Genomic DNA, 24064 nt, shown 5'->3' with positions numbered 1-24064 from the left:
TCAATTCATTATGATTCCAGTGCATGATCTTTTAAGTGTATGTGAACACTTTGTTATAAGACACTCCATTCTTACATTTTTCTGTGTTTAGAAGTGAGGCCAAGAATTGGGAGTTTTTTAATGTTCTGACATGGTTTTATTTTTTTTTGCTGCAAATTTCAAATGAGTTTAGCTCTTCTTTTGTTTTCACTGATATGAATGCATGAAGACGAGGTACCTAAATTAGAACAGCAGAGGAGTTGCCAATCAGTAATGAAGATGCTCTGTCATTTTAACTGTGTGGGTGCTTAATCGTTTTCCATAATAATCCTCTGCTTTAAAGTACAAAAGAAAAGGGATTCCTATAGAGGCATTGTGCTCTTCTGCAAACAAGGAAACATGGCATCTTTTAAAAAATGGAGAGACACTTCTTTGGTGCCTTAATTGAGTAGCAGATTATAATAACTCTTCCTACTTAAATACTGCTTTTCCTTTTTTCACCTCAGAATGCTTTATAAAGAGGATAATGTCACGGAAACAGAAGCTAAGGCCCCAAAAATTGAAATGCCCCAAGCAAGTAACCCAGCATGTCTACAGCAGAGCCAAGAATAAAATTCCTGTCTTGTGAGTCCCAGGCCAAGGCTCTGCCTTCTGGGCTAGTGGTCCTTGATGTTTGTCTTTTTTTAGGCAGGCATCACTGCTACTACTTCCCTCTCTCCCTGCTATTCTTCCCCACCACCAGTTGCTGTTTCCTCACATGCTCCCCTCCCTTCTACTTGCGTAACCCATTTTCCAGACCCATCCTATGTCCTTCTTCTCATTTCCCACCTCTTCTGCCACTACCGCCTCTTCAGTCACTCACTTGTACTGACACCACCACTGCAAAGCATGGTTCCTACTGAGCCTTTCTGCTTGGGCTCAAGCCACATGTCTCCTGCTTGTTCTAGTGTGACTCACTGTCAGCAGCCTCTGCAGAAGCTGTGTTGTCCCTGGTGGACAAGTTAACCAGCAATGTGCCCTTGTAGCCAAGAACACCAATGGTATCTTTGCATGCATTAAGAAGAGCCTAGCAAGCAGGTCAATGGAGGTTATCCTCCCCCTCTGCTTCACCTTGGTGAGGCCCCATCTGGAGTACTGTGTCCAGTTCTGGGCTCCCCAGTTCAAGAAAGACAAGGAAGTACTGGAGATAGTCCAGTGGAGGGCCACAAAGATGGTCAGGGGACTGGAGCATCTCTCTTGTGAGGACTGAGGTTGGTCAGCTTAGCCTTGAAAAGAGAAGACTGAGGGAGGCCATATCAATGCTTATAAATATCTAAAGGGTGGTGTCAAGAGGTTGAGGTCAGACTCTTCTCAATGATGCCCAACAACAGGACAAGGGGGAAAGAATACAAACTGGAACACAGGAAGTTCCACCTTAACATGAGTTAAAACTTACGTATTGGGAGAGTGACAGAGCATTGGAACAGGCTGCCCGGGATGGTTGTGGAATCTCCTTCTCTGGAGATATTCAAACCTACCTGGACACATTCCTGTGCAACCTGCTCTAGGTAAACCTGCTGTAGCAGGGGATTTGGACTAGATCATCTCCAGAGGTCCCTTCCAACTTCCACCATCCTGTGATTCTGTGATATCTTTTTTGCTTTCAAAAAAGATAGTTCTGTGCTCAATTCCTTTCTGAATGCCCTTGCTTTAGCCCTGCTTGCTCTCATCTCTATTTCAGTCTGTTCATTTGTCCTAGCAGCCATTTGTTTCAGTAATGTATTTTCTTTTTGGCCCTGAAACTTTAAGGAGATAAAAGGCAATTTATGTGAAAAATCACTTTATCCAGATTAATGATTGCTGCACTTGACTGTTATCACAGCAGTATTAGCTCGATTTCTTTGTTGGAGTGAGAGAACAGGAACCCCTTTTCAGATTTTGGTCTCTGAAATTGTAGGTGTGGAGACACATCAGGGTGGTCCAGAAAAAATGAGTACCTTGCCACAGTCAGAGGAAAAGCTGAATGTATAGAAGGTGTGGCTGAAGTGTGCTTTTAATATCAGCAATTAATAAACTACTAATTGCCACTGTGTTCAGATGGTAGACCAGCATAGAGTCCTGTAGCTGGGGGTCCGTTGCCAAAAGCTGAGTTTGCAGAGGAAGAAACCTGGACGTTTTTGTCCAGCAGGAAACAGGCAGTGTAAGTGAACTACAGAACGTGCTTCTACTCTTACTTATGATGGTGTGAAGTCAGAAGTAGTCAGTAGCGTTATTGCAAGCCTGAGGTTGGAAGCAACCACGTATGTGGTTTTGATGTTGTAATCAATATATATACACCTCCTGTGTTGGGAGTGGACAGCCTTGAAGGAATTAATATTTTAATCATAGTATCGCAGCAAAAGCTCCTTAAGTGTAAGGCAGCTGGGATGATGCGGTAAATTAGGATTCAGTGTGAGAACTGGGTGCAACAGCTCCTTAAATTTTCCAGTTATCTCACTCTTTCCCTGCCATTGTGTGCAAGGGGAACTCCGGTCAGATGGACCTTAAACTTTAGACCATCTCCTGAAGGGCTGTAGATGGGAAGCACAGTTCTGTTTCTGAAGGGTTTATAGAAGTCACCCAAAAGACATGGTTACCTGAAATCAGAGTAACCTGAGAGGAGTACCTAAATGAAAATGGGACTGGTAGATGTAAAAGGTAGCACAGAACGACTGTTGCCTCAGAGCACGTTCACCCAACCCAACATGAGCTAAGGCTCATGTATATGCAAAGCATAGTGGAAGGGGACGACCTATGAGGGATTTACAGGGCTAAAATGTTAGTATGCCTTATGGTAACAAGGAATTTGAGCAGCCTTCACGCTGGGCCCTTGAGTTAGTGTTAAATAAAAAATAGGGCAGATAAATCTATTTCTGGATTCTTAACATGTTGTAAGAGGAAAAGTTGTTCTTTAGGCAACTTTGGGATCTTGGATTAACCTGGATCTTACCTCTGGGGGTAAGAAATTGCCCATTTATCAGCTGAGAATAGCAGCATTGAAACTCTGGGAGAAAAATAGTTCTTAGGCGAAAGGAGAGTCAGCTGAAGTAAAAATCAAGTACATAATGCTACCTCAAGGACTAAAAAGGACTAGTTTTCTAATTATGTATTGTTTCAAATTATCAGCCTTTCTTCTATTCCTAAAACATCACTTGAGGCCTTCCTTGATTTTCCTTTTGGAGCAGGGTTTTGTTAAGACCAGGTCCAGATGCAGCTGGTTTTTGTTTATAATTTAGTACTTACCAGAGCCATGAATGTTTATTGGGTTTGTTTGTTTTAATCTCTACTTCCTTCAGGCCATAGGGATCCTGGTCCTTTACGTTCCCATTCTCAAAAGCAGTTGCAGATGTTGTAGCTTGTCTAGAAGGTTGCCAGCTCTTTTGAAGTTCCTCACATGAGGATAAAGGTGCATCCTTCCTTATAGAAGTACTTTACCAAAAAATGCTCAAGCAACTAGAATGCTGCTGATTCATAGTCCGTAGTTGTCATTTGGAGCATCTAAAGTGAAATGTAATCCCATTGTGTTTCTCAGTTCTCATTGTTGCATGTTTTGTGGGGAAAATAAGGCGCGATTCCAACACCTGGATTTCTTCCAGTATAGTATCAGGTGGACAGCTGTGGCTCACTGAAGAAGAGTGAAGGACAGGGCCCAAAGAAGTAAGAAAAACTGAATTCATTTAATCAGCTAAAAAGACAAACTTTTATTATTGTTGAGGAGGGAAAAGGAAGATACCTAGATAATTATAGAGTTTCTTTAATCTTCCTTCATAAAATTACTAATGGTGCGAATTCTTCAGACATCGGTTGTATCAAGTGTTTGCAGGCTTCATTTATTATCTACTCACCAAAATTAGCATTGTAGAACTAAAGCAATACCAAGCTTTTCTCCTACATTTCTGTTGAGAACACTGTATTTATTCAAGATTTTAGAAGCAAGTCTCTGGAAACCCCTGATCGCTTCAGAAAAGGATTCCCCTTTACACTATACAGCAGGCACTGAAACCATGATACAAAATTTATTTCATGCTAGAATTGTTTTGCATAACATTGTGCATGCATTTTACTCAGTACTAAATTGCATACAATGCTGTTGTCTTGTTTCTTAAACTTTGAGACCATTTATACTTGAGTATTTTCCTGATTTTGTACTATAAGTCCCAGTTTTAAAATAACACCTCTTTTGTTTGAAATTCATACTGATTACTTAATATGAACAATTTATGAAGGGTCTTTAGTTGGATCTATACATCAATAAAATACAACATAACCAGAGCTGGAAAATTAAATCTAGACCAGCTGTTACTGTCAGGTCCGAAGGAAGGTTCCATGTGTCACAAGCATGCCAACAAAAACAGACAGGAAAAAGTTTTTCTTATTTTTATACACTTCTAGTTGGATTAAAAGTTCTTGATTTCGATGTCAGTGTGATGAACTGTGAAGGCGTGGTCAATATGACCGATGACTGCCTGATTGCACTTTTTAAAACCATAACTCTTTATCTTGTATACAAAAAGAAGCAATCCATAGCAAAGAAATGTACAGTTTTATAATGTTTTACATCTTGGCTACAACAATGTATGTAAAAGTAAAGAGCTTTGAAAGAAAATATATAACTTTGCCTTTTTTCTCCTTAATCATACATTTGCAGTGTTTCTTGTTTTTTGGTTTTTTTTTTGATTTTTGTCTTCATGCAACACATGCTATGGAACAAAAAAAAAAATTAAAAAAAAAAAAGAAAAAAAGAATCTTCTACAGTTTTGTTACATTTTGGCCGTAGAAAAAGCCTGCATCTCTAGTACAACTCCAAAATCACGAAGAACCATCCATAAAACCTGCATGGAGCGAGTTAACTTTGTCCAAATGAGAAGGTCTTCTATGCCTGCACAGTTCCACACAGATGTTTATTAGTCATCAATGTTCATCTCCATCTTGCCTTGTCAGGTCACTCTGACTGCCTCTGTTGGCATATATTTTGCAATGACTGGACTTTCTTTGCAAAGATCTGCATGTAAAGAATACAATCAGTACTTGAGCGTCTTCCCTGCGCTTTTCACATCAAGCTCGGCATCTTAGTTTTAAAGGAAGGAGAAAAAGGTGAAATAGCTACATGCAGAGGCAGCCATATTCTTCTTCAACAGGATTTTTTTTTCCATGCAGTCAGCCAGACTGAGACCTCTCTACAGTGTGTCTGAGTATTGCTTTCAGCTTATAATAGGCGCCCATGCAAAGTTTCATCCTACTGTGCTTGTTTGCTCAAACTCCCGCAGGGTTCCTATGGCTCAAAAATATCCTGAGAAAAGCAAAATCTTCCATCGTTGGCATGTTTCAGCATCGACTAAATGCCTAACCCATTCCATAGAGAGCCAGTAGATCCACCGTTTGCCACAATAAGCATATACTAGCAGGATGCACCAGGAAGGAAACTATCTGGTGCATCTACCCTTCATCCTATGCACTTACACCATGCAGCATGTATGGCCCACCAGTACTACGTAATGTCTGCCTATTGTCATCTGAGTGCTAGTTAGGAGTGTTGTCACCTAGCATCAGTAGTAACACCATTCCCAGCAGGTGCTACTGTGAGACATTGCATCTTCAGACTTAGTCACCTGGTTTATATGCAACATAGCATAGGCTAATTGAAAATAAAGCTTTTTAGACCATTCTCTGCTACTGATCCATGCTACAAAATAGATGGGATGGGAGACCAAGAACGTCTCACTGGACTAGGAGAGCTGTAGGGCGCAGACACTGAGGATAATCCTATCGCTTTTCCACTTATGCCAGCTATGCTGTTAAGGCTCCGTGACATTTCGTAACCTTCATTTAAAAGAAAAATGCAAAGTACAGCATTGGATCAATGACAGAATGGACTAAGAATGAGGTCAACATTGTAGCCAGTTCAATAGCATCTGCATGCACGGACATGCCAAGAGTAGTATCGCTTGCAACGTGACTCAGAAGGCCACTGAAGTGCATAACAATTTTCCAAAAAAAAAATCTTAAAAAAAAAATCATAATTTCTCAAGGATAGTCAGGCTATATAATTGATCCTACTGGCAGCAACATGGTTGTACCCTAAAAAAAAAATGAGTCAGTGGGAGGGATTTTTCTATGTCACACACTCATAAATACCTCTCCCTTCCACTTCATGCATTTTGAGCTCAGGCAAAATTAAGGTTTCTGGTATCTTTGGGGGCAGGAGAGGGGAAAGGCAGCAAAATCCATAGAATTTATTGTGTTGCTATAGAGATACTACTCCTTTGTTCTCAGCATTTAAAAAAAAAAAACAAAGAAGAAAGAAAACAAAATTGCATGCATTCACCCTCCCCTCCTTCCTCCCTCCCCCTTCTTTTTCAGACATGCATGTAAACAGCTCAGCAAGTGTACAGAGAGTTGCACAAACTATGGATGAAATTCCGTTAGAACAACAATTAAGATGCTCTCAACGTGTTTCAAACAGGCCAACAATATGCTGACTTATATTACTCTTTAGCCAACCAGCCTCTGTTTCATTCAGTAACGAGAGGCGGTTGCAGTGCATCGTGAAAACCATACATTCCTCATCCCAAAGGATGTGCCATTTGGAGTGTTCCCCTGATCCACTGGAACCACCCGAACTCGCCCAGGCTGAATGAACGCGGCCAATGTTTATCCAATACAGAATCAAGTAAAACGCTTTGCTACAAAGGTAAATTTTAGATGATATACTTTCATATGAAAGTCTTGTGGTCCAACTCTATCTTTGTTGATGATAAGCTTTAAAATTATAAATACATACACTATCTATAACTGGCATTTACTGTAACTATTGCCCATCATACAATGGCACATGGAATTCTGTACTGCATACTCAGTGTATGGTTACATCATACAATCTTTGCAGTTTTAAAATATTGACTATATCATATACTATATACAGTACACCAGTGATAAACACTGATTTGAATAGAGAGATTTCTTTTTCAATTTTCCCATTCCTTATCAACTTTGATGCATATATCTGTTACTCTGATTTTGGTTTGTATGGTTTCCTCATGTTAAATTATTTAAACAAAACAGCCTATTTTAAGAAGGGAAGTTTTTTTTTGTTTAAATGACTTCTGTTGCTAAATAGATTATTCTGACCATTAGCAAACTAAAATGCAGTTACTTCTGAGACATCTGCAGCTGTCAGAAGTCTGAGAAACTAACTAGTCATGATTTATTTATGAAAGTGATTTTAGATGGATTATTTTCCAATTGCAAAACACCTGTGCTAACAGATGTTCTTGTATGCTTTTCTTTCTCTGTTGAACTAAACAGCTATGAATATCCAAATAATTTTATTTAGTGCTCTGTTAAGGTAGCTGAATAATCATTTCATCTCTTAAGGATGTTTTGGTTTTGTGTTTTTATCTCTTCTGTCTGCCACCTCCAAGTCTGTGCTCCTCAGAGTCTGGTAAGATCTGCGAGCTTTCCAAGTGGCAAACCTTCATTGCTATGAAATGTTAATTGGGCCTCTCCATGGAGGATGGGCTTATTTAAGGACATTGTAGAGCATTCTCCACTAAAGCTTACTGCACCAGCTGGGGTGGAAGACTCAACTGCCTATCATAGCTGCATAGGGTAGTTACAGCTCCTCAGGCTTTTCTTTCTGAAAGAAATAGGTTAGAAACTCCAAATGCAGACATCAGGTGGTGGTTTCCAGCCCAAACGTGCATCTGTACAGCAAGCGCACTATTGCGTGCTACAGCTACAGCTGACTTTCTCTTATTTATTTAAAACGGTTGCTAACTACATGTTTACAGGACCCCAGCTACATACCCTTTCTTATTCCTCCATCAGGCGGGCAGGGATATTCCCCGGTTGATAAGAGGAAGCAGGGTCCATATCTCTCCCGAGTGCCAGAGCGAGTAAAGGGCAGGCCCTCATCAGGCGTAATAGCCTGGTCTATGTGGGGACAGTCTTCGTTTGCCAGCGCCGCCTTGGCCACCTCACCATTCAGTTTCGAATCTTCAAACATATAAGCAGAAGGCTATTGAAACACTATGCACTGTTTATTAGAGTTCCAGCTGCAAATTAAGGGTTCACAGCTAAAGACTTCTATAGCGACACTATAAAAGGTAGCACATCTGTCCTAGACACTGCATTCATGTGCACTGCACCAAAATAAAGACTGTTAAGTGGGAGGAGAAACAAAACGTGATTGTGTTAGGTGTAACAGCAGCCACCTGTACGTCCATATAGAGGGGCAGTTTCAGAAACGGGAGTGCATTTGTTCCTAGTCCTGCGAGCAGAAGACTGCGGTTAGAAATCAGATTACGTTTTTGCATGACATTGGATGGTGCATGAATGACCTATTTGTCATGAAGCCTACTGTCACTCAGAGTTTTGGAGAGGCAGTGGACTGTGAGTTGTGTTTTAGTATTTGAGTATATTCTGCTTGTGCTGATTTATACCTGTGTGCAATACTACAGAGGGGGAAATTCCTGCTCTTCCCCTTCCCAAAATTTACCCAGATTGTTTTATACTGTTTCTGGTATCAGTTGTGCAGAATGGCTGTACATGTTTTAGACACACAGAGTATGTTATGTATGGAAATACAACAGCAGAATGTGTATTTTACAAAAAAAGCAATCAATTTTCTGATGTTCTTTACTGAAACACATACAATATTTGCAATGCCAGCACAGGACACTAGGTATAGAAAATACTATAGCAGGCCATGAGTTTGGAAAATAGGCAGAGCAAAACTTACTCTTGGTTGTAAATAATGGAAATTGGTTGTCAGATTTGCCCATTTTGCTCCACACATTCCCATGAGGATAGACTGAGAATAGTATGTTTCTCTGTGTGACTTGTTTGACATTTATAAAACAATTTAAAGTGCTATTTAGTGTAGGATTTATTTTAAGGTTTTCAAGTGCAAATTAGAGTATTGCGAATATACTCGAAATATGGCACAGCTCGATATGAATTTTTCTGTTGAAGGGAGGAAAAAACATTAAAAATGAGCTTTCTGAAGTTTCACAAATGCTGAAATGTGTTAACTGAGTGGTATTGGCAGCATCCTACACCTCGGTTGCACAATGCTTATTACCTAGAAACTCTAAGGCAATGGGTGGTCCTGCAAATCTTTTAGGAAAGACAAACTTGACAGATAGACTTAATTCAGTGCCTCTTCCAGATTCACATACTAGCTTGTTCTGAACACTACATGATACGATCATTTATTTTTCAATGGTTTTGAAGCCAAGTAATAAAAGAAGCCCCAAGGAAAAAATCTGTTAGGTAGGGTTTGGAGATACGATTCTGATCCTCTGGTTTCAGGCAAACAACATAAATGAGTAGTAGGTAAAAGCCTTTTCAATTTATATTTGTTACTTTGCACACATACATATACGCACACACACATATGACACACACTATGCATCTATCCATGCCCCAGTAATTGTATTTATGCCTCTTCTTTTGTTTAGATGTCACTAAAGTCTTTTCTGCAGATCTCACCTCTGCCTCCTTTCTTCTCCATGCAGAATTAGCTAATTATTTCCCCAAAGAGGGAGGCAGTAACATTTTGTTTTGTGAGCAATGAAATAATTAGGTTTCTTAGTACATTTAAAAAACTGGCAAAAGCTGTAGGTGCATTTTAATACTTGTAGACACTAATTTCAATAGGATTCTAAAGCTTTAAGGTTGCAGTGAGTTGCAGTTCCTTTCTGTTCATAATACTGCTATTTAATACCACTATTTGTACAAAAACCTCACACGGCTGCCATAGTAACCGTGACACTGCACGTATTAAGCTGTTGATTTAAAAATCACTTAACTGTTTTTGGGGAGAGCTGCTGTCCTCATGGGGATGAGTAAAGAACTAGGCTTCTTCAGAAGCCTCTACTGCTACAAGCTGATGGCTCTAATCCAGAAATGAGCGAGGCAGCTGTATCAGCAGAGCCTTCAAATCTCTGAGACTTCCACTGCTACACCTGAGCCTGAGTTTGCAAACTAAACAGTTAGTGATGGAAAGAGGGCACTGGTCATTTTCTGAAGCTCAAAACACCTGTGAGCAAAGTGGTTGTGGGTCAGGCTGCTTACTGGTAACAGCCACTGATTGTTTTGAAAGCAGCTTGCAAGTTCTGTTGTGCTTTAAGGACAAGAAAATTGACCTTGGGATTAATTTCTTAAATTGCATTATGCATCCCTAGCAACATCAGCTGGAACTTGCTCTTGCAGCCTCCTCAGAGTCCCTTAACATTTGTGAATTCTTCTCTATACTTCTTGTCGAAAATCCACAACCTTGTTATTTTACTTGTATTCAGTAGGAAGAGAACGGAGTAGTTGGAGACATGGACAAATCACTGACCTATCCCACTAATGTCCCTAGAATGTACCATGCATGGGTCATGCTTTAGTGCTCACATTCTAGACAGCAATGCTAATCCGCAATGACATTTTTGCTAAATATTTAGGAAGCAGAAAAATTACCAGCACAGAAGACTGTTGGTCTGTTGCTAGTGTATATAAGTAAGTAAGTAAGTAAGTAAGTAAGTGTTGAGTAGTTGTTTTGTAGCACCTAATTCTCTGAAGGCAGGACTTTTCATGATATTTAATGTGATTAGTCCATTATGGGAATAAAGAAAACGTGACTGATATCATCAGCCCACAGTAAGATATTCTCACTATTTTCATTAGCAGATCTACACGCTGAATGATTTCAGAAATTAGGTCTAAAGATGGAATGGAATGGTGTCATTTTAGATTGGTGTCTTAAGTTTCAATTTGTTGAATTGTTGAATTTCCAAGACTGACCTTTGGTTTGAGAGAACTCCAGATAAAGCGAACTACTGAAACCATTCCTGTCTGATGACTACTAATCTAGTTAAGCCAACGGCAACTACTTCTAGGTGCTTAAAACTTCTAATGCTTGATTCTGGCCTATCAAATACTCATAACTCTTTCTACTCCCGGCAGCAGAATCTGAGTTAGGCTTGTACAGCACTTTTTTGTGCTTTAGGTACTGTTTCATGAAGAAAAGTCATTGCTGTCATCTCAGTTTTACAGATGGATAAAACTATCACGCAGTGGAGTGACTTGCCCACTGCTATGTAGGAGGTTATTTACAACAAAATCTTCTGACTCTCAGCTTGGCACTTTATCACCATAATTGTCCCATCTATGATTACCTAGTTAACTGCACCAGCTTTAAACATTCTCCTGCAGAGATTTTGCTGAGAGGCTAAAGAAAGTATTCAGCAGATCTCCCTGGAGAGTAGCTTGTTTCACAACTACCTTATTTGTGTGGTTTCTACTTTCTTTTTTCCTATCTCATCTACGTGAATTTGCAGAAAATGATTATTAAAATGCTTCAGGTGTTTCCAGGCAAACACTGAGTTTAAAAATGGGGGGAGGGATTCTGAAAAAAAACAACCAAACAACCCAACAACTTAGGAGAACTGCTCGATTTTGTGTTAGTATACTCTGTTTATTGTGGAGAAGCACAGTAGAGTCTGCCTATGTACTTGCCTCATGCTGTCATAGTGCCTTTACAAGTTTTGCTGGTTTTCATTACAAACTAGAGTCTGGCTCTGAATCTCCATCTATTTGAACGGCATCTTATGTTCTTAGTATCAGTGGACATAATTGTATGATATATTCATCAACCTCTATCTGTGCTTGGAAATGTGGCACTTGCACAGAAGTGGTTCATGCACTGGGAAAGTCATCCCAGTCCTCTTCCCTTAAGCAAACACTGCCATTCTCCAACAGCTGCCAAGAAACAAGTCCCTGGTCTACCCTTCTTACCTTAGATGTCTTCAGAAATCATGTTTGGGCCAGGGATGGTCCCAACTCACACTGTTTCCTCCTGGGGTTGTAGCTGTCCCTTCTCCTTTGTCTCACATGTGAGTACAGAGCTGTGAAGTGGTCACTTACCCAAAAGCCTGGATGAGTTGAAAGGCACTCTCAGGGTGGACCATATTTAGTCTTTATAGGATTGGAAATCCAATGTTTTTTCCAGTCCTTACAGGAACTTCTGTAGGTCATAACCACTTTGACTGAAACAGGGCTGAGAGAAACTCCACAATTCATAGCATGGTATCCAAGCATATTTACCCATCAGTCAATATCTGGCTACACAAAGCATGCCAGCTTCTTTGACACTGTACCAAAGAAAATGAGGTCTTCTCAGCCCTAGATCAGAAACACAGCAATCAGGAGGCATAGTCCTGTTTCCTTCAGTCACATTAGGTCACTGGCAATCTGTCCCAGAACAATTCACTGTCTTCCTCCAGCTACCTTTATTTAAGAACTAAAACAGACAAGGACCTACAACTGCGTACCTGCAACTTCCTTGAACAGCCGTTTGCCATTGCACGAAGACTTAGGGGAATTTGAGTCTCTGCAGCCATATTACAAAGGGAGGAGTTGACAAGCAATAAGGAGGCAGGAGCAGGTGAGTGTAAAACAGGGCCAGAACTTAGGAAAGAAGTTGCTTGAAATATGAAGATCTTTCTACTGGGGAGACCTTGTCTTACTAATGTTATGTCCCACAGCACCACACCATATACACTTAAAAACGAATCTGCAGCTTGTCTAGATCTCAACTGTGCTCTACAGCCCTGATCTCAAACCTGGAATTGCAATTATTATGGTTTGTGGACAGACCCACTCCTGACCAGTTGAGAGTGTCCTTAGTTCTTACGGAGAGCTTGAGGGTAATTTTAATTTGCTCATTTTAACCCCTTATCGCTAACCCTACAATGCAAAGTAGCTGCCTGAAATCTCTCATGAAGAAGAATCTCCATAAGGTCCCTCACAGCAGAGACCTTTAATCCAATTGGATCTCTGAAGAAAGTAATGGCACATTGTCCATTGAGTGAGTTACTTTTCTGTTTTTCAGTCATCTTGTACTTTTCTGGTGATATACAAGGGCTGTTAATGTGGCAAACATTAGTTGTGTCATACTATGCTCACAATGGGAAACTTTCTTGGTATGATAATTTTTCCATGGCTCTTGGGCTAATGACAAAATAGTACAGTAACAGAGGTGGCATTGCCAACATGAGGGTGGAGAACTGCTGTGCTCTATCTTTTCTTAGCCACAAGCTTATTAGCTGGAAGTGGAAACAGAGCAGATGTGAGGCTGCTGTGGTTACTGGTGGAGGACAGAATTTTCCAGCTGTCTTTATGCTAGAGAAAACGCAAAGATTTTACATTCCTTTTTGCATCCTGTTTTTGCAGCATGACTTTTGCCTGATACTTCTTGTGCTATGCAAATAATTACAATGAAGCTAAGAGTATGAATCCAAGTATTCAAATACATTTACTCTGATTTTTGAAGGGGTTAAGAGTGGCTCAGCATCTGAAAATACCCACTGACTTCATATCTCTAAAATTCTCTCTCAGATGTTGCACAGAAAGGACATATTTATGGTTCAATTTCCTGCTCCCTTGAGTCTCTTTAATTCAAATTTCACTCCTGTTAGCAAGTTGTTTCTGGTTTAGTTGCCTGGGTAGTGTTTACTGTCCATTAATATTCATTGACCACTCAACAATTGCATCAGCATAAATCACTTTATTATTTTATACTTCTAAACTCTCCTGTGCTTCTTCACTGATTAAAGAACGGTCAGAGCATAATAGCAAATTGGGAAGTAAAGGAACTGAGAAAAACGTGCTTTTCTTGAGTTAGTAAATGGCTACAGTAATTTCTGAGTTAATGTAGAATTTACTGACAAGAATAAGATGAGTAGCGGTAAATTTCACGCTGTACCTCTAGAAAATTATCAGAAATGTCTATCAGCTATTTTTATCAGTCTTTCAAGGCAGTTTTGGGGGTGATTGAGGGACAGTGTAACAAAATATTTTGCTCAGGACCTGATTCAGCAAAATAACAATTATGCTTCTGTGCCAGGCCATATTTGGCTACAGAAATCAATTTTTATGGGCTCCAGAGCTCCATACAGGATTAAGAAATGTGGATCCCATGGGTAGGGGCTTGTTTTTGTTGTTGTTAAATCAGGTCCTTAGAGTGAAAGCGCTGTAACTATATTAAATTATAAAAAGAATTATGGAGAAGATATGTTAAACCACAGACAAAGGATGATGAAATGATGAAATTATGGCTTGGAAGGCATGGAAGGAAGTATAGCATAGAGAAGAACAGCATAGAAAATATGGGTTTAAACCTTTGAAAATGAGTATTGATGTGTTAGCATGGGCACAACTGGTTTTCAAAATGGCAGTGAAAAAAAATCCTAAATTGGTAGGTTTGGGAATTTTCCTCTGCTGGAGAGTAATGAAAATTAAGTTTTTTCCCATGCGGACTGTCTGAAAAAAAGAAGGTAATTTAACTAAGTTGTTCTATTGTCATACCAAGTACTTACTCTTTGCATTAATACCCCCGCATCAGGTTTTGTGTCACAACCTCAGTGAAGTTACCTATAGTCTGTGACATTCCTTGTTCTTTTGCATTAAAGAACTGTACTGTAATCTCCTCGGCTGCCCAACATGGAGCTCAGGTTGATGGGAATTGGAGAAAAACTTCACAGAATAAAATGTGACAGTCTGTAACATACACAAGTTGCAAGCAACGTACAGTAATAACAAGTAAATGTTAACAAACAGAGTGAAAGAGAGAAAGAGAAAAGAGAGAGAAAATGTGAAGAACATGTAAAAGAATTAAGATTCCTATATAACAACTCAGTTTTAGTTACCCCAGTATTCTAAGGCCATTAGAATAAAAATCTTTGATAGTTCTAAGTATCTTTATTAAAGTTTCCTGATTTTTATATTACTGCATATTTTGAAAGTTTTATGAAGCTCTTCTGAGTATATATCACACTGATGGACTTTACATGGGCACAAGAGCAGAATTTAGTATGCTACATGAATATGCAGAATCCTTCCAACCCAACCTACCTCTTCAACATTTACTCACCACCATGTTGACCTGGATCCCTCCAGGAAGCCGTCTCCCAGTAAAGGCACTCCAGTGACGGTGGTGACCGCCCCTGCCAGTACTAACTGGCCAACATAGTAACGTCACTCCCAGAGAGTCTCACCTTTGAGAGGTACTACTTCTTGAAGTGAGGTGACAGTATGTTGGCTGCCTACCTGTTGGTACTGCTAGAGGAAATACAGGAGCTCTAGTTAAGTAGATGCAGTGTATGTTGCTATTATGGATATGTGCTTAAGGCAGTGCTGAGAACTGTTGCTCCTGGAAGTGCTGCATTGCAAAGAGCTTTGGAAGGTCCTCCCTAATTTTATCCTGACAATTCTGGGGTTTTGCTTACACCCATCCTGGACTTCTGAGAGTATTACTAACACTGTATTCTATACTATTACTAACACTTGGTCTTTGACAGGTCAGGTAGAGGTGACAGGAAAATGCAGTCAGGTGAGTTGTGCTACAATGACTTATATTACCGCTCTGACTTGAGGAATACAGTATGATGATCTGTACAGTATGGAAGGTGTCTGAGGCATGAAACATGGATGAATACAAAGAACAATGACAGCAGGAATGGTAGATTGCTTGTAATTTGGCTTTGTGCTTATAAACAGACAAGCAAGCAGCCGAAAGCCTTGGAGAAATTTTCTAGCAAGTACACAGTAAGAGGGATATAAGCAAGTGAACTGGGCACAAAACTGGGACCTCACACCCTAGAGCTTTTTGCCCCTGGCCTTTTGTAGTAATGGGTAAGTCATCCTGTCTATCTAATACTACTGCAGCAGAGAGGTACTTCTTACACAGAGGTGCCTTTTGTTGTGTCTCTCCTGCAAACATCACTCACACTCAGTCCAGCAGAAGGGAGAGGTGCCAAGATTACCTCTTTTGTATCCCAGAAATGCATTCTGCACTGGATGGCATGGAGCTGCTGTGGCAGGCATGTGCTTGAGGAAGAGGATTTACTATATTTACATCTGCCTTGTGCTGGAGGATTGGCACAGGTTGACCTTATTTGGCTGGAGTGCTTATATTTGTGTTCTCCCATCACTGAAAGTGCCTTGTGCTCATTAAGTTATTAAGGCATGAAAAGTCCTAAGATTTATTATTTAGTTCTGCAAATGTTTTTCAGCTTAGGACAGTCCTGCCCCTACAAAGACTCATCCCTGGCTGTGGCTGGACCACAGGGGGATGTGAGGGGAGATTTCTTTTCAAGGTGTCTCACATTGTGCCAGAGAAAAGCAGGAAACTCAAAACACTGTGCTTGAATTCATAGCTCCTCCTTTTTGTTTTCAAATGCCTTGGCATAGAGGATGCTAATTTTTACGCAAACTCCAAAGTAAACAAGCACCACAGTACAAGTGACACCCACCAATTGTATCTCTACTGGAAATGACAGATGAATAATCGTACAACAAAGTATAACATTACATTAGTTATAAATTCTGCTTTGCATGTGATCCACAGCTATGCGATAGCAGAAATGCCAAATGGGGCAGGGAGCAAGGAATAGATCCAAATTGCTTTCACCTAACTGTAGACACTTAACTGAAGATCTTAAGTTAGAGCTGCAGTTGTCTGAGACCAGTAATGGGGGGAGCCACCTCCAGAAGGAAATTCAGATGACAAATGAGTGACTTATTCACTGAGACTGCCCAACTTTTCTTCCAATATCAGGGGTGCCTCAGGAAAATGCATCTTACCTTAGATGGGAGAAAAACAAGCATTATTCCTTTTATTTTGAGCTGATACAATTTCTAGATTAGATCCAGACAACTCCATCTCAGTGACATTAAGATGTGATCATTACCTCATTTCCTATTTTGGAATAATGAATTTTGGATATTTAAAGGCTGGGAAGAGTAAGTACAGGGAGGAAAGAAGAAACATCTCCCTGTGACCTTTCCCACTGCCTTTTTAGTATTTTTTATGTCCAACACATTTAAACATAAAAGTCTTCTGAGCTGAAACAGACAGTAGCTCTTTTAAGTTGCACTGCTGACTACTGTCCATCTTACAGAGAGGGTCAAAGGTTTTATGACACTAAAATTAGATGAGGTTTTTTTTAATGTTCAAAGGCATTTGATGAGAGAATTCACTTCCCCATGAACTGAAGGACCAGCACAGTGACTGTATACCCATAGCTTTAACAATGCTTTGCTACCCATAAAAGCCACTGAAGTTCAAAAACTACAGCAGAATGTTAGGCAGCATAATGGGTCCGTGACAAGAACTGCCAAGAGTCCTCAGCTCCCACTGAGTATTGGCAGTGGAATTACAGTGCTCAGCACGCTTCTGACATTAGAACCGGTATCTTGCACAAGGAATACAGGTTATTTAGGTTATGGTGACAGAAGGGATGAAAAATGAAGCCCTGAGAAAAGAGCAGCTCCTTCAGAAAGCATGAGTGATAAAGCTGAAATGGGTAGTTCCATATTATTTCTTTAAATGGAGATCAGCTCTCTCTCAGGAAATCGCACTGAAATAATAGGTTCCTAATGTCACAGCTTGCTCCAGTTCAGCTGACAGTGGGGTACACTGGAGGCACTATAACTGTGTATTTCCCCTCTGTCAGTGACAGACCCGTGTTGCTTCTATTCAGATATAGGGATAGTCGAGGAGTGGGTTATGGAAAATTATTTTTGGGGCAGGTAAGTAAAACCACCACAGAAGTTTTTCTGAAGTTAAAGACTACATTAGTAATGACAGACACTTTCCCTCTGCTCTTAAGCACCTGAATTCTAATAATATTTCTTTTATATTTTACAGCTATTCAATGAGTAGAAAATTTTGCCCTCAGTACACTGTAAAAAAGGCTGCATAATGCATCTGTAAAAAGATGTGATATCCTTGGAGTATAGCTTAAGCGAAGCTGCATGCAGAGGGGATCAGAGAGGTAAGAAATTCTTATTTTGGCAATATTAAAGTCAATATAAACACTGCATGTGCTGGTGTAGTAAATATATATACTGAAAGAATAAAAGGTTGTGGTAAATCTCTGAACAAAACCAAAATAACCTATCACCTGTGCTTATGTTTTATGGGTGCATTCTTAAGTCCATTGCTCTGTGGAACCAGACAGTGCTGTAGACATCAAATGAAGCTATGAATTCCATTCATAGTCTAAATTTCTTTTGCAGTGTTGGAAAATTACATTCACTGCATCATCCTATGGCAACCTTAAGATGAAACCATGCAGACAACCTAACCTTTAGGTAAGCACACAGCTCACAGAAGAGAGGGCCAGAGGAGCCCAGTAACACTTTCAAAACAAAACTGAGAGCTTTCAAGATTTTCTTTGCATGTTTTGAGGTTTTCTTACAAACTTGTACCTCAAAGTATTTCACTATGGGTACTGAGATAAATTATTTATACCTATAGGACAGCGTGTGGTTTGGGACAAAGATCAGCCAAGTTTAAGTTGAAACTAGCTTTTTCTGTTTCGCCTCTCTTTGAAGCAAATTTTGTGGTTTTTGGTTTTTTTTTTTCCTTTTTTTGCTTCTGTCATAATACAGACTATTTGGAGTACTCAGAAGCCTTTAGATAAAAGACACTGCAGCACAGCAGGCTATAGTTATGACTGATGCTTATTTAGCTATGTTCAACTAATGGCTTTGCCACAGACCTTTCAAGTGATCTTGCTCAATTACATTAAGCCCTGTGTCAAATGAAAAAGCTGGAGATTACTTCCATTTTCTCTTTGCGCTCTACTTAGCCTGTCGGGCATTTTATTGTGATATAGTTGTCACATATATGACAATGGCAAAATAAATCCCTGATCTTGAATGGGGCCTGTAAACAATTCTGCAACATGAGTTAACAGTTTGACATGGTAATTCTAGAACTTATTGTGTATATTTTAAGTGAGGGGTCATCTGGATTTCTATAGTCTGACATATTCCTGGGTCAAGGAGTTTTAGTCAAATTAGTCAAGTGAGATCCCTTTGTATCAGGCCCAGTTCCTCCAGGCACTGTAGAGGCAGTACCTTGAGAATTTATGGTCACCAGAAACTGCCCTGAAGAAGATTTTTTTTTTTGTATAGAGGAAATCTCTGCTTTGTTAATGCTGCTGGTGAAGGCCTGCCTGCAGCTGTAGATCTGCCTTCCTCTGCTTTGAAGTCACTGTCCTCCCCTTCTGCTGCTTTCCCAGTCACCTGTTGACAGGATTGGATGGAATGGAGAGCAGGAAGGGTTGCTACAGAAAGGGGAGGCATGCTAGAATCGAACTCTGACATACTTTATATTAAATTAAAATCAAGTGCTGTTATTTAAGATACCCTCCTGCCAGGTGTAGATTAGCTCAGGACTGAGCTGCTGAGAGTGCTGGGGACAATTTAAAAATGTAATTCAAACCTACCGGAATTTAAATTCAAACCATCTTTGCTTTGCCTGCAAATGACTATAGCATCATTGGCAGCAGCTGTGCAGCCTGTGGGCAAAGTTCTGCTGTTTGCATGTGCGTGCCAGGAAAGTCCTCCTTAGCTGAGAGAGGGCACTGGGATGTGGCTGTGCAGAGCTCTTCATAGAGCCCCCTTCACCCTGTGTGTATGGACCAAGAACAGCTGTGAATTGCTGGCTTGGTGTATGAGAGAGCTATAGAGACATAATCTTTTGTGGAACTGTTTCATACTCCTCAGTGTTTTGTGAAGTGTTTAATCATTCCACCACACATACTATATATGGGATTAATAACTTCATGTACTGTCCTTTAGACCTGAGCAGCTAATCAGGCTGTTTTTTGGAAGAATGCATTAGATATACATCATAGGACTTTGTATCACCTAGGCACTGTCACACTGAAGCTTTATAGTTAAAAAGTACAAAAAATATCTTGGACAACTCAGACATTATTTTAGAAACATTAGGCACGAATTCTGTGTTCCTAGTACAATGTTAACTGGTTGTTTACAGTTAGGTGCTATTAACCATTCCAAATATTTTACAGTATGGGAAACATTCACTGCTTGCAAGTCTCTTTTTTGATATAATGTGCAGTTGTAGTTTCAGGAACAAGGCAGTGCCTATGACTGCTTCACATTACATAAGTGAACCTCAACATCCGAGGCAATGCAGATCCCATTTTAACAGTTCAATTCTCATCTTACTTATTATTTTTTACTTTTCTCTTGCACACATATAGATCTTTCCCTATTAGGAAGCTAAGAGATGCAGGCAACATTTTTTGCTGCTAGTGGTGCATAATAATTATCAGAAACAGAACTCCAGCAACTGTGTTACCGAGTCCATTTTGTTAGCTGAAGTCTAAGTGTGCTTTGTTGCTTCTTAAAATAGATATGCTTTTATATGTATATAAAAATAGTCTCTCTTAATTATTGCAGAAATAGATAAGTTGCTGTTACTATCAATACTTCATGGATATTGTGGTAACAGCTGATTTTAGAGCACTGGTGGTGGCAAAACAGTTCCACATTGAACCAAAATTACACGTATTCTCAGGATACCAGTGTGGAATTGCACTGAACTCGTAGAGTTCTTAGTCCTCTAGTTCCCAGAGAGGACCAGGCTAGGTAATGGAAGGAACTTTATAGAGCAAGGGATTTCGGAGAAGAAAGTCACTCTTATTTGACAGCAAAAGTACTCAAGAATCTGGCATCTTTTGCGCATTGTGATCAGGTAGTTGGCATATTCCTCACCGTAGGAGACACACAATATTGTTTGTGCCCTTTTTCCCTCTTATATGTGATGCCACAAAGACATCTATTTATGAGGAAGTTTGCTGCTTGGACATGAGTTGTGATAAGCATTTGCAACCTGAGGGAATGGATGATAAAACCATAGGTCTACGCGCCAAAGATACAATCAGAAAGAGACAGTCTATCAGTCACGTGAATTGTGATTGGCCTGTTGCAATGGAACAGCCTTTAACAAAAAAAAAAAAAAAAAAAGAAAAAAGAAGGAAAAAAGAAAGCTATTTACTTTCTGAATGGATTTTACATAGTTACACAAAAGGGAAAAGAAATAAGAAAAAAAGAGAGAAGAGAATAGAAGAGAAAGGTTCCAACCAGCTCTTCCCCTCCAAAATTAGCATTGGCATTGGTGAAATCACACACAAACGAAAGTCTCACTTTCTTTGTGCCTCTCACAATGACATCAACATGCATGGCTATGAGATGACAAGAGAATTCCTCATTCACAATGAATAATAATTCAGAATTTTCTTCAAAGTAAAAACAATGATAACACAAGACCATCATAGGTATATGCTAGCTCTTTCAAAGCCTCTCTTTTAGACTAGATATCAGTTATAATCACATGACTGGTGATCTGTTCTATCTATTACAGCACAGGGGCATATTCTGGATAGGTTGAAGAATGTCTAATATGCAACTTGGCTAGAACGTCTGTCAAAAATGAAGTTGGCTTTGTTTTCAACATGGTTATCTACTTTGAAATTACTCCATAGAATAAACAGTGATATTCCATGGGTAGAGGTAGATTATGGGGGTTAAATAATCAAATTGGAGCCCCGTAACTTTATGTGCTATAGGAAGATTCTCATAAAACTGAGATGTTCCCATAATTAACCACTAGCCATGGGATATTATAATATATTCCATGGTGACTAGTATTTTTTCCATTTCCCTCCCTCCTCCCAGTAGAATTAGTATTATTAGTTTTGCTCTGGTTTCATCTATTGCTAACATGAATCAGTATAATTAAAAATAAGAATACCATATTATGAAGCAATCACTCTTTAGGCCAAACTGGCCAGTAATGACCAGTCAGACCTTTTCCAGTTGACCTCTGCTGCTAGAAGGTTGAAAGAGCTGTAACTCACCAACCCATATTTGCAAAAGGAGCATGTTTTAGAAAATGTGGTTCAAAACTCTTCACAGTTCTAAATGCTAAATTTTCTAGTGGAATATTATAGAATAGATTGATTTGCATGCCATGGAATAAACATTCTTACATTTAGTCTTGTCTCAGAGTGAGTAATTTTGCATTAGTGTCAAGAATTTGAGCTGTTGTTCCACTTTGCAGTTAATCATCAGAAAGAGACGGGATTGTCTCATGAATATGCATGATGGTATAGTTGTCCCTTCACTAGGCACCTAGTTTGTGTAATGAGATGTACAATATCTGCCATTTAAAACAGCTGAAAGGTCCCAAATGGGAACAAATGAGAAAGCATCTGGCTGTTTTGAATTCCAGCCCTATTTTGTCAGGAAACTGTAATTGCTGTGAGCTTGGCTCCTACTCTGCTCTATGAAGCATTCAGCTCTCAGGAGCCTCTGAGATGCATTACACAGTCCAGCAACATAGCTGTAGAACTCTCAAAATTCTTCCACTAAATGTAACAGCTCTTCAAAATATCTTGAGACTTGTATGCCCTTAACCAGGACCAAAGTTTGGGCTCCTAGAGCGTGCTCTCATCTTTAGTTTTGCTGATCAGCCTCCACTGTACCATTTGTCCCTGCAACCTAGACTTCACACATATTATTCACTGTGTGATGGTGGGACTAGAATGGATAAATGTGCTACCCATTGCTCTAAGAAAGCAGTCTGACTGAATCTTAAATCACTACGCGGGATGGAGGTTAACGGTCAGATGGACATTCCTCTAAGAGGTTTCCTACCTGCTCTGTTAATTTCTAAAATTTCTTCTTGGGCCAGTGGGCAAGTGTCGCTCTGAGTACTGTGATGTGGAGAGTTTACGACAGATTTACAATAATTGGGGGATCCCAGCTGGGGTGGCCTCGGGATATGCTTCTTTTTTTTCTTTGGTAGCTTCTGCTTAGCCATAGCTAAGGAGTAATACATTCCGAAATTGTTCACAATGACAGGGACAGGCATGGCAATGGTCAGCACACCAGCGAGAGCACAGAGGGCCCCCACCAGCATGCCTGACCAAGTCTGAGGATACATGTCTCCGTAGCCCAAGGTCGTCATGGTGACAACAGCCCACCAAAAGCCGATGGGGATATTTTTAAAGTGTGTGTGTTCACTGGCACTAGGGTCATTTGGTTTAGCACCTATTCTCTCGGCATAATAGATCATCGTGGCAAAGATTAAGACGCCCAATGCCAAAAATATGATGAGCAGCAAGAATTCATTAGTGCTGGCGCGGAGGGTGTGTCCCAAGACCCGCAACCCAACGAAGTGGCGAGTCAGCTTGAAAATTCGCAGGATTCGCACAAAACGGACTACGCGGAGGAAGCCCAGGACATCCTTAGCAGCTTTGGAAGACAGGCCACTGAGTCCAACCTCTAGATAGAAAGGCAGTATGGCCACAAAGTCAATGATGTTCAAAGAGTTTTTGATAAATTCCACCTTGTTTGGGCAGAAAGTGACTCTCATCAAGAATTCAAATGTAAACCAGACCACACAAACACCTTCGATGTAGGTGAGAAAGGCTTCAGTCTCTGCTTCCCTGTAGTGCCGCACCTGGGTGTCATTCCCGATGAATTCAGTTTCTGTCTTGTTCACAATGGGGTTAAATCTCTCATGGGTCTCGAGGCAGAAGGTGGTGATGGAGACCAGAATGAAGAATAGGGAGGCAAATGCCACATACTGTGGAAAGAAAGATATGACAGAAATGTTAAACAGTAGGTTAAGGACAGAGGCTTTAATTCTGAAACACCGTGGAGAGAAAAGAGCTGTATTAAAACTAAATATAATGCCAGCCTTTCTTCCAGTGGGCTTAAGATGCCAAGTCTCACCTGCACAAATAGTCTAACATCCAAAATTGGAGGCAGAGCAGCATATAAGTACATGCTAGCATCTATTCCTATAGAGATAGTACTTAAATGTGAGTGTAAATTTAAGTGAGCTTTAAATCTCATAGCTTTCTGTGGGATTTAAGGTTAAGGACACGCCGAAATTCTACATTCTGGAACTTGGTCTTCTGGTTTTTTTCCTGGTCTGAGATATAGAGTGCACCTTCAAGGACAATTGTCACACAAGAGTCTTTTCACAGCTTTGTGTCAGTGATATGGTAGCTGCCTCCTGCTCCAAGCTTAGTGACAGTTGTGGTATTTCAGATCTCAGTAAGGTGTTAGTAAATACTAGCGGCAGTCTCAGGTGGGCTGTACAGCAAGGAGCAGAGTCCTGGTTGCCATCATCAGACTTTGCTCCAAATCCCAGGGACAAGTGGAGGAACAGTCACATAGCAAACAG

General features: G+C 40.1%; 1 protein-coding gene across 6 annotated transcripts in view; it reads right to left on the bottom strand.

Moving 5' to 3' along the window:
• Window positions 1-24064, bottom strand: part of KCNC1 (potassium voltage-gated channel subfamily C member 1) — a 125811-nt gene that overhangs the window by 14588 nt on the left and 87159 nt on the right. The window contains exons 2-4 of one of the 6 annotated variants that reach the window (XM_009571824.2): window positions 22525-23458; window positions 7804-7992; window positions 1565-5817 (exon numbers count right to left, since the gene is read on the bottom strand). In XM_009571824.2, the coding sequence (XP_009570119.1) occupies window positions 5681-5817; window positions 7804-7992; window positions 22525-23458 (1260 nt within the window). In that variant the 3' untranslated portion in view covers window positions 1565-5680. Of the gene's footprint in view, window positions 1-1488; window positions 5818-7803; window positions 7993-22524; window positions 23459-24064 lie in introns of those variants that run through there. The other 5 variants (XM_009571822.2, XM_054068994.1, XM_009571823.2 and 2 more) reach the window with 5 other exon arrangements.

The sequence above is a fragment of the Cuculus canorus genome, chromosome 5, assembly GCF_017976375.1.
Source record: "Cuculus canorus isolate bCucCan1 chromosome 5, bCucCan1.pri, whole genome shotgun sequence".
NCBI classification, from domain to species: domain Eukaryota; kingdom Metazoa; phylum Chordata; class Aves; order Cuculiformes; family Cuculidae; genus Cuculus; species Cuculus canorus.
Note: the sequence above shows the minus strand (reverse complement) of the source record. Positions and strands in the feature narration are given on the sequence as shown.